The sequence below is a fragment of the Aricia agestis genome, chromosome 17 (genome assembly GCF_905147365.1).
Source record: "Aricia agestis chromosome 17, ilAriAges1.1, whole genome shotgun sequence".
Taxonomy (NCBI): Eukaryota; Metazoa; Arthropoda; class Insecta; order Lepidoptera; family Lycaenidae; genus Aricia; species Aricia agestis.
The window spans coordinates 12,788,906-12,800,596 of NC_056422.1; the positions used below are offsets into that span (position 1 = coordinate 12,788,906).

Sequence of the window (11,691 nt, forward strand, 5' to 3'; positions counted from 1 at the left end):
ATGTGCCTCGCGCTGGCTGATATAATCTATTTTTAAATATTTAAAATAAAGATTTCAAAATTGGATTCTGACAATTTTAATCGCATGTGTCAAAACACAAACAACAATACGACCGAAGAGGAACACGTCCAGCGAATATGTCATAGTTTTAAATTCGTAGGTAACAATTTAACAACCCTAGCGACGATTTTCGTCATAATACGTCAAATTTAAAAATTTCAACATCAGTTCTAAGTCAGTATACTCTATAATTCTGTCTACTCTGGCATTACTGGCTTTGTGCAATGTCAACATTTCTGTTAGATCATGTTAGATCTAATGTTGACGTGAAATTTCACAATATCAGTTCAGATTCTATTGTGGTTTCCGGGAAACATGATTCTATAGTATTTCGATCTTTATCTAGACAGATTTCAGATAGATGTCGAAACCGGACAGTTACAAGTAGTTTCAGATAACTTCTATCTTTGATTTCATCTTAACAGCTGACAATGTTTCTAGATTATGAGATTGGATTATTGGTCTTGGACGGACGGACGGACTTGGTCCGCACACAATGGGTCGCGCGGCGGTCCGGTTTGTGACCGCGGTCCGCCATTTGGTGACCCCTGTAACAGAGAGATTCTAAGGTTGTATTATTTCGTACTTACTATTCTCTCCTCGCCCGTCTTCCCACGCCACTGTCTTGATTCTTGAACCAGCACTTTACGATGAAGACCTATCATGATAATAGCCAAGTACCTTTATACAGGGTGTAACAAAACTACAGTAATAATACTTTAGGGTGTGTATGTGTTCCTTATAAAGAGTTCACTGTGAAAGTAGCAGCGCTGAAAGACCAATTTTTTTTTCACTTTTGTATGGGGAAACTCGTTACGCCTGGGCGCTTGCCTATACAAAAGTGAAAAAAATGTGGTCTTTCAGCGCTGCTACTTTCACAGTGAACACTCTACAAGGAACACATACACACCCTAAAGTATTATCACTTAGATCACGGTACACCCTATATAATATAATATTATTATGTCGCAGGGAAAAGAGGATATCAGGGATATCACGAAATCCCGGTAGATGCCGAATATTCTTGTTCATTACCGTGTATTCTTACTAAAAATATCTAGTGATACATTGATCCACCTTTACCCCCTTATAACTTTTTTTTTACTTTTTCAATATAACGTGTGTTGAGAGTGCGATATACTTTTTCACCTCCTTGCGACACTGCGCGCTCTAAGACTGCTGCAGATTCAGGCGCACCGCCTGAATCTGCAGCAGTCTCTAGCGCGCAGTCGGCAGACACGGCTTTTGTTGATCTTGTAACGTTTTTTTTTCTTACACTGGGTGACATTTTGTTGATCTATATACAGTTTTATAGATCAATGGTTGCCGTAAAATCGTGCATATACATATAAAAGCGTTTGCTGTGAAGCGGCAACGTCGCAAAAACGAAACGGAGCTATACGTGGAAGCGAGACAAGTAGTACGACTAACGACGCCGCGCCGACGCGACGCGACGGTTAAACTGAACCATGCAAGCAAGTCAGTCAAAACTTTAACCATGAACGTCTAACATAAGCTTATTCTGGAGCAAGGGTACTGAGGGATTTTCTTTTCTGAGAAATAAAAATAAATCGTCTTTCCATACAAAACGTTGTCAGTCACGTAAGGAACGTCAAAAAAAATTTTTACGAAAAAAAATTTTGTACTTATTGTTTTCTCTAAAAAAAGCCTAACTAGCGCTACCACTGTAAATAAATTAATCTTGCTTAGGATAATAGTCTGAGTTCATGGTTAAAGTTTTCGGGGGACTGTCTTTTACAGTTTACACCCTGTATTATTCTATTTTATATCTTATTCTCCCATATAATCGACCCGAAAACTTTAACCATGAACTCAGACAATCATCTTAAGCAAGAATCTAAAATAATTTGTCTGGCGAAAACGAAAAATAATATACTTATCTATGTATTACTAAATCACAATTGGGAGCTTAATTACTAAATGACAATTAAAAATTTTGATATTATTATTATCCTTTCGGGACTTAAGGTGCAGTGGTTGTTGCAACTACGTAAAATGGTTTTTTTTTTTTAAATCTGGGGGCACAGGAGTGCCCCCGCCAAGATAGCCAAGCGAAGCGCGCAACGGCACTACCTACCTTTTCTCGAAACGTTTCGTCGTATTTTTGAACCCTCGTAACTTTGGTTTGGTTAATGCCAGATAGTTGAAATTTTCAAGATATTATGACATGAGTATAATAATTATAATTAAATACGAAAAGTTTGAATATTGTTACTATTATAATTTAGATTTTATAGGTGTCCAAAAACTCACAATTTTGGCACTGACTCACCGATCATCAAAACTGTTAGGGTACTTCCTAAAGTCTGAGAAAGCTGAAATTTGGTATGTAACATACTATTAGTACAGATTACAGAAACAACAAAAAAATTATCAAACCCAACCTAACCTATCCCATCTCCTTAATTGAGCAAAATTAGGCAAAAAATTGTGTTTTTTTTTTGTATGGGAGCCCTTATTAACTAAGGACCTTGAGAAAAATTTAAGTACCTACCTGTTGCCATTATTGATATAGAGCAAAAAAGGCAAAATCACGTTTGTTGTATGGGAGCCCCCATAATTATTATATTAAATATTAGTTTTATTTTGTTTTTAGTATTTGTTATTAAAGCGGCAACAGATATACATAATCTATGAATATTCCAACTCTCTAGCTATTACCGTTCTTGAGTTACAGCCTGGAGACAGACAGACAGACAACGAAGTCTAAGTAATAGGGACCCGTTTCTACCCTCTGGGTACGGAAACCAAAAGAAATACACCCAAAGAAAAATAGAAAAAATGAACTAAAAGAAAAAACAACATAAACAATCTTACAAAAAGAAATGAAATCCCACCAAAAACATTTTCTTGTAAAAATGTTGCCAAGATGAGAACAAGTTCGTGGTGTCAAAAAGTAGTGAGATATCATGTAAAGCCAAGTTTCTAACCTTACACACTCAGCCCTTAATCTAAAAACCTTAAATATACACTAAAGCGCGGCAAAAAACTTGATAATAATATAATGTGTCAGCCATACGAGAAGAATCAATTCAAAGAGAAGAATCTAAAAACTCTACACATTAGTCAAAATCGGTGTCCTGGCTATTTTGTTATTCGTTGGCTTTGAACTTAATAATTATATTACTTTTCTGTTGTACTTAATAAGTAATAACTTTTATTTTAAAATGGCCAGGCCACCAATTTTGACTAATGTGTAGAGTTTTTAGATTCTTTTCGTACGGCTGACACATTATATTATTATCAAGTATTTTGCCGCGCTTTAGTGTAAAATTAAGGATTAACTAATTTTCTAAAATTACAATCAGGCTTTATTTAATTTTTTATTTATATTTTCATAATAATATGTAGTTAATTTACACCTCGCCAACGTCGTCGTCGCCAAGAGAAAAGACCGATTCATTTTCGGAAGAAATTATTGATACGTAATCTCTATGAACAGGTGAACCCGTATATTATGACGAGTCGCTTGACTGTTGTAACAAGATTGGTCTAGGAACGTATTCCGAATCTTCTGCAATGTCCTGTAGTTAGAAGGCTCTATTCGGTCTCTCAGCAGTGTCATTTTGGTTAGACATATTTGAGTCCATCAATGAATCGGTTACAGCTATTCTATGTTCATTTGGTACATCCAACACTTGCTGTATCTGATTGTGACTAAACTCTGAACTGCTTAAGGAGTTTTTAAAATTTAAAACTGTTTGTAATAATTGTATTCTTAATTGCAACTTTTGGTCTGGAGAAAATTGTTTGACGTAAGGCAGAAGCGACCGCAGAAATGATTCATCCTCATCGATATCGCCTAAGATTGTTCTGTTTTCTGAATTATGCAAGTTGTTGTTCAGTTGATTGCCTTCTCTTAGTGTTTCTAAATACTCCTCATCGTCAGAATTGGTCCTACTCTTCGGTTGCGTCTTTGGTCGTTTAAAATCAGTTGATTCAGTGTGTGAATTCTGCACGGTGATGTATAATGATTCCGCACTTTGTTCGATTTCGATAGAAGGTTCATTATTCTCCACCGCAGTAAATGGCAATAAAAATAGCAGTAAATCAAAGTAAATATATTTTCTCTTCTTTTTTCTTCCGCTTCCAGAAGGAGTATTCTTTTGAGCACTAAGGTCCCTTCGGAAGCAACTTCTCAAAGAGTTCCACTTCAACTGTATATCATTCCCTATAAAAAAAAAAATAATAATTATAATATAGTATGTAGGTTATTAAAAGTTAGGTAAGTATTCATTATATTTTTTGAACTAATTTAATTTTTTTTGCAGGTAAGTATTTAGGACGAGGATCGTCGTTCATCGAACTCGAAGAAGATTAGGTATCTGATCGGCGCATCTACTATTCGTTCTATAATTAACGAAACCTGTACATCAATTTGGGATCTATGTAATAATCAATGCTTTCCTGCTTTCACGGTGCAGAGATGGCTAGAGATTGCGAAACAATTCCACGACTCAATTTCCTAATAATTGTTTAGGAGCGGTCTACGAATAATAAGTTTTTATTATTCGTAGGGAGCGGTAGATGGAAAGCACATACGTCAGATGCCGCCAAATTCGGGTTGTAATAATAAATAACACAACTACAAGTCATACTTTTCTACAGTATTGATGGCAGTTGTTGATGCCGATTACAGTTTTACATTTATTGTGTACAATGAAAATTCAGTGTCTCAAACGTATTTAAAAACTCCACACTTGAGAAAGAAATTGTGGATGGTAAAGTAACTCTTCCGAATAAACTAAAACTTCCCACCAATGCCGTTTGTTTTTTTGGGAGATGAAGCCTTTGCAGTTTCATCACACATAATCAGGCCTTTTCCTGACCGCCATTTGAGCGTCCAACAGCGCGTTCATCATGCAGCATGTAATTCACGTAAATGAATGGTCATGCTGAATTACCGTGTACGGGGTACTTAACACGTTCAGACCGGGACTTCATGAACTGTTGTGGTATCCAAACGGGCCAAATCTTCACATGGCCACCGGTGGTACATCACCGCCCCATAAACCAAAAGACCTGCCGGGCGGGGTGCGCCACCGGTGGCCATGGCCAACGATTATGCATTCTCTCTCTTTCTAACGATCTAATAATCCTATAATAGGTCAATTATTGTTTTGTCTCATCACTCATCACGCGTGGATGTAACAGATCAGATGGCTTAGTATTATATCAGCCTTAGAAAAACCCTAAAGTGGTACCGCAAACGTATCATCGAGATTGTTTGTGGCACAATGTAAGTAAATGCTTAGGTTATTCACCAGAAATTTTGAGAAGGAAAGAAAATAAGTACTTATTTTAGAATTCCGGGAACAAATTATAAAAGAGATGATTAGCAAGTCTAGCAATGATAATCAATCCGATGACGCCGAAGAGGAAGGTGAGCCGATTGTTCAACGGAAGCCAAAACATAAGTAAGCGAAAACCGAAGGAATGCTTAGAAATACCCGAAAGAGATACAGGCCCTTGTCATGACCGTATTACAACAACCGAATCTGCGGCAATGGCTAGAAAAAAAAATCAAAACGCGTGAATACTTTTTGCTCTGCATGTGACAACAAACCAATGTGTTTGGATTGTTTCAACACGATTCATCAAAAATAATTTTCGTTCTGTACCATCAATCTATACTATCTATATCTATACTATAATTCTGCAGAGTTTGTTTGTTTGTTTGTTTGAACGCGCTAATCTCAGGAAGTACTGGTCCGATTTGAAAAATTCTTTCAGTGTTAGATAGCCCATTTATCGAGGAAGGCTATAGGCTATATTTTATCACGCTAATACTAATAGGATCGAAGAAATAGAGGAAAGTGTGGAAAAAACGGGAGGAAATTGTTTAAAAGGGCTTATTTGAACGCGCTAATCTCAGAAACTACTGGTCCGATTTGAAAAATTCTTTCAGTGTTAGATAGCCTATTTATCGATAGAGGCTATAAGCTATATTTTATTGCGCTAAGACTAATAAGGGAGAAGAAATAGAGTAAAGTGTGTAAAAAACGGGAGAAATTATTTGAAATGGCTTATTTGAACGCGCTTATCTCATTAACTACTGGTCCGATTTGAAAAATTCTTTGAGTCTTAGATAGCCCATTTATCGAGAAAGGCTATAAGCTATATTTTATTACGCTCAGACTAAAAGCAGCGAAGAAATAGAGGAAAATGTGAAAAAAAAAAACAGGGCAAATTATTCTCATGAACTACTGGAAATTTTTTCTGTTATTTGGTACAGCTAAGAAGTAGACCACGTGAAGAATCATAGGCTATTTTTTGTGGACTAATTTGTCTGTGAAATATATAATACGCGGGCGAAGCTGCGCGGAACGTTATATTTCGCGTGGTCACGACATCACGCGTAAACGGCTGGACCCATTTTGCTGAAATTTGTTATTTAAAAGATACTTTGAGTCCCAAAAAATAACATAGGATACATTTTGTCCCGGAAAAATAACTGTTTACTGCACAATACACTTTTATTATTTGCGCGTAAACCATTCAATCTATTTTGATGGAATTTGGTATGGAAATACTTTAAGTCTCGAGAAAGGACAAGGAATACTAATTTTGTTCCTGAAAATATACGGTTCCCGCACAATAAACTTTTATGATTATCGCCTAAAGTCTAAACTATTCAATCTATTTTGATCAAATTTGGTATGGCAATACTTTCAGTCTCGGTACAAGACAAGGAATTATTTTTATCCCGGAAAATATACGGTTCCCGCACAATAAACTTTTATGATTCTCGCCTAAACTATTTAATCTATTTTGATTTAATTTGGCATGGAGATTGGAGATACTAATTTGAATTTGGGACAAGGAATGTTTTTTGTCCCGCAAAAATGTGCGATTCCCACACAATATACTTTTCTGATATGCGCGTAAGCGACTCAATCGATGTACGGGAACGACTGTAAAGTCCACGCGGACGAAGTCGCGGGCAACAGCTAGTGTCTTTGTATTTTTTTTCATGTTTGATTTAGTTTTCCTGTAAATGAACATTTTTTCATCCAGCATAAAGAATTTGCATTTCGTACCATTTATCGTGATTTTGTCATATTTTGTTCCTAATAAATAGGTACAATTTTTCAATCCTGTTTTTTTTTTGACTTCCCGAAATTATATCCATCTCCTGAGATACACTAAGAAACTTTGTCGATTTTACAGGGCGGGAACGGTAATTACAATACTCTCTTTCAAGGCGGCACGAATTTCTTAGTACATTAAAAGTCAGGTGTGATGTGGCCACCGGTGGTACACCCCGCCCTGTCAGCGAGTACTCCGTGCTCCACCGATGGTACACCCCGGTCTGAACGTGTTAAGGGTTCCGTTTTTTGCCATTTGGCACTGCACTAGCGGTACTACGGAACCCTATATTGCGCGGCCCGACACGCACTTGGCCGGTTTTTAATTACCGGTTGTCTAGAGCACGAAGAATGGTAGGAAGCCTTTGGAATTTTATGTAGTAAATGGAGATAAGAATATTTCAAAGGGGTTTAGACGTAAATATACCACTAGCCATAAAAAAGCAGGGTGCATTCTTCACAATTTTATAAGAAAAAGAGACGGTATTTGTTTTGAAGACACGTTGTACAACTGCCCTTTCGAAGATAATAATATAAACAATATTGGTGTGAGAGGGACAGATAATGGAATAGAAACACTGACCTCTATAGTACACTGGACTGGCTATGCCGTACAAAATGACAGGTATTTTTACTGCCGATTTGAAGCGCCACCGGTGAGCGTACTGTGAACTAATTACATAGCAAATTGCAACGGCCATTTGCAAAATAGTAGTTCCAAGTACACTCACTACTGCTAACACTATAGCAATCAGCGCCAATATGGCGACCTTCAAAGAACATTTTATTGATAGCGATTGCCGATCCAGTGTATTATAGATGTCAGTGAATAGAAACGAGAAAGTATTTAACGAACTACTTCACTGCTACTATGTGAAGTGTACCCTGGCAGTATAGTAGTCTAATAAAAACTTAAACTTACTGTATTTTGTTTTTTCTTTAGACGTCAACGATGTCCAAACAGGAGCTGAATATATATTACAGCACACTTCTTCCCACAATTTTGATTTTAAATGTTTATTACGATATTCTGCCTTAGAAGTATCATAAATTCCTGGTCTGTTTCGTATTTCTTGAATTAACATGGTTATATCGATCTCTGGCGCCATGGTAATAGATCGCGTACGTTACGTCACTACAAATGCAGATCGCAGACTAAAAGTGTGCGCCGTGAGCCGTCTGCGAGCGCGCGTTGAAGCAAACGTTCAATTTTTTTGGCACACTTTTTGTGCGGCGGCGCGACGCCACGCGCCCCACGTGGCGCTGAGCGCAGTGCGGTCTGCCCGATTATACACGGAATTTTTGTGCGCCGGACTTTTTGCGCCTCGTATTCGCCAATTCTTACACATTTAAGTATTTAATTTAATAATGCGTGACTGAAATCTGGATAGTGCTGTCGCATAATAATAATAATAATAATAGAGATTTATTTAATGAATTTTTAAGGACAACAAAATAAAGGATTTAAATTTAGGCTTGTACGGACCCCCTTTGGGTAAAAGCCTCCTCCAAAGAATGCCACTCATCTCTGTCCATGGCGGTTGTTAACTATCTTGGTCCCGCTGTCGCGACTATCTCATCTGCCCATCTAGCACACGGACGGCCTCTGGCTCTTTTACCTTGCGGTCCAGTCCACTCTATTACCCTTTTGGTCCACCTGTCATCCGTGTATCTAGCAATGTGGCCGGCCCAAGTAAATTTTTGTCTCAGTGAAAATAGTAGAGCGTCATTAACTTTTGTTCTGTTACGAATATCGCTATTTTTCACTTTGTCTTTTATTTTTATTCCTAAAAGGCTTCTCTCCAATATGTCTTAGGGTGGTCTCGATTCTGTTACGTGTTTTAAAGTCAAAGGTCCACGTTTGGCAAGCGTAAGTGATGTCGCATAACGACGTATATAATTACGCGTCTTTGTAACCTTTACTGCCTCTACGCCTAATCGATTAAGTTCGAATAACTTAGAAAATGCGGTTTGTAGCGCCATCTTTTGGCATGTGATGGAACTAATATAGTTTTCTTTAGGGATAACTGATATTTTTATGAGGCATTTCCCCTTTTTAGGGTTCCGTAGTCAACAAGGAACCCTTATAGTTTTGGTCTGTCCGTCCGTCTGTCTGTCCGCAGTTTGAGAGACTACCCCACACGACACCCCACACGATGGGTCGGGCGCGAAAAAAAATATTCATTCCGCTGCCGCTTGATATGTAGGGCAGGGTACCATGATTTTTTTTTAAAGATTTTATGTAAGTAAGTACCATTTCATCGGCATCATTAATATTGTGTGTATTCATGCCAAATTACAGCTTTATAGGTCCTATAGTCTCTGAGCAAAACCGCGGACAGATAGACGGACTGACGGATAGACCGAAACTATAAGGGTTCCTTGTTGACTACGGAACCCTAAAAATGAATCCATATATTTCGCGTGGTCACGGCATCACGCGTAAACTGCTGGACCGATTTTGCTGAAATTTGGTATAGAGATACTTTGAGTCCCGAAAGAGAACATAGGATACATTTTGTCCCGGAAAAATGTACGGTTACTGCACAGCAAACTTCTATAATTTTCGCCTAAACTATTCAATCTATTTTGATTTTTGAGTCTCGGGAAATGCAAGTGATAATTTTTGTCCCGGAAAAAATACTTTTCCCGCACAATAAACTTGTATAATTTGCGCGTAAACTATTGAATGGATGTACGGGAACAACGAATGCGTCCTAGAAGATAGTTCATTAATAGAAGTAAAAAGAAAAGTTAAAAACTGGCTCAAAACTCTAGATTATCAAGAAAAAGAACAATTGCTACGTACGAGTACACAGACACAGCCACACACACACACACACACACACACACACACACACATAGCGCGCACTTAAAACTTAAAATCTTTAATGAGAGGCTCTTTTATTTGTTTTTTAAATATTATACCTGTTTTTTAAACTTAAATCTTAACTAAACTATATGTCTAAAAGAAGGAAAATATATTGGTGATCTGCAGGACAGGCTCATCAGCCTAGTGCAGGCGCCAAAGTTATACAATATGTGTAAAGTCTGTTATTTATTGTCTTCGTAAGTTCATATACAACTGTATTGTACTCCTAGGTCATATTATAACTACACATTGTATCAGATGCTAAAAGTTTTAAATAAAGATTATTATTATTATTAATTACTATATAAACTAAAGTCCAACAGCTAGAGTCAAATACTCGTCAAATAGATTACACTATCAGAGAAATTGATTCACCGACAAAAAGCGTATCTAATGTATTTGGTTGGGTTGTAACATCAAACAGACAGAATATAATTATCGTCTAACTTTGCCAATAATGTTGGTCCTCCCACTGCCTATAAAATATGAATTTCTCTGCTAAGCTATTGTTACCAAATCAATTTTAAAACATTTAAAAAATAACATAATGGGTAAATGCTGTAGATATAAATAATAATTATAATGTTTATAGTATGCAGTGAAGACAGAGATGCTCATAGAATCAATATGAAACGAGGAAGCACGTCACACAAGTGTAAAGTGTAGTTAATTTTATTAACATGCTAGTTTTGAAACACCTGTGATACGTGATATACTTAAATATTATATTTATACAGCATTTGACGCATGTAAAATGTTCAGCAGGGCTGAAATGGCCACATTTAGCAATTCCTCTCAATCAATTCAGCAAATGAATTGTCAAAACTGTGAAACTGACAAATGTCAAATCAGTACAAAAATACAGAAATGAATTGCAAGCAAAGTTGCATTTTGCGATTTTAGAAAAATGAATCATATTATGATTCATATCATGATACTTCAAAGCGACCATTTTAGCCCTGCAGTTCAGGAACTTCAGGCTGATGTTATGTACCAACTAAGAAATTATTTCATAGTCAGTTGATGGACCTACGTCATCGGATTATGCATAGGGGCTAGGGTTGCTGAGGATTCCTCTTCCGCTTCCTCATAATGAGGAAGTTCCGCAATATTTTAGGTTCCTCACCCGTTCCTCATCCTCATCCTCAAAAATAAATAAATCCTCTTCCGCTATCGCTTCCTAAGGTCGAATTTCGACCATTGGGCGATCTCTAGTTAATTTAAAATTTTGACCTAAACATTATCTGTAAAACTCATAATTAAATGTCTCTAAATACGTCGGTTAGTCTTGTAGCTCATGATAGCCTTGTATTCTTGTTATTTTCTGTTAAAAGCGCCTGAATGACGTTAATAGCAAAATTTAACGGTTAACATTTTGCTTTACTCAATTTTGTTTCTGTGATTTAAAAGCGCCATCTATTAACTCTTTGGCTGGTTTTATAGTTATGCGTTTCGCAGCGCCGTTGGAGCGCGCGCGTTCAAAGCTGTAACAAACGTATGGACGAACGGCGCTGCTCAAGCGCGCGACTTTAAAACGCTACTACTACCCCCATACATCTTCGAACGCGCGGCGCTCCGACGGCGCTGCCGAAACGCGTGACTGTAAAACCAGCCTTTAGAAAAAATATACATTCTGTTTTTATGACACAT

The 11,691-nt window shown here is 37.2% G+C and overlaps 1 protein-coding gene across 1 annotated transcript; it reads right to left on the reverse strand.

Moving 5' to 3' along the window:
• Positions 1–3,391: 3,391 nt before the first annotated feature.
• On the reverse strand, positions 3,392–8,426 carry LOC121735535. Its single transcript, XM_042126379.1, has 2 exons — positions 8,092–8,426; positions 3,392–4,252 (listed from the first exon to the last, which is right to left on the reverse strand). The coding sequence occupies exons 1-2, from the start codon at positions 8,276–8,278 to the stop codon at positions 3,612–3,614; spliced, it is 828 nt and encodes a 275-aa protein (XP_041982313.1). The 5' UTR covers positions 8,279–8,426; the 3' UTR covers positions 3,392–3,611.
• Between the last annotated feature and the right edge of the window lie 3,265 nt (positions 8,427–11,691).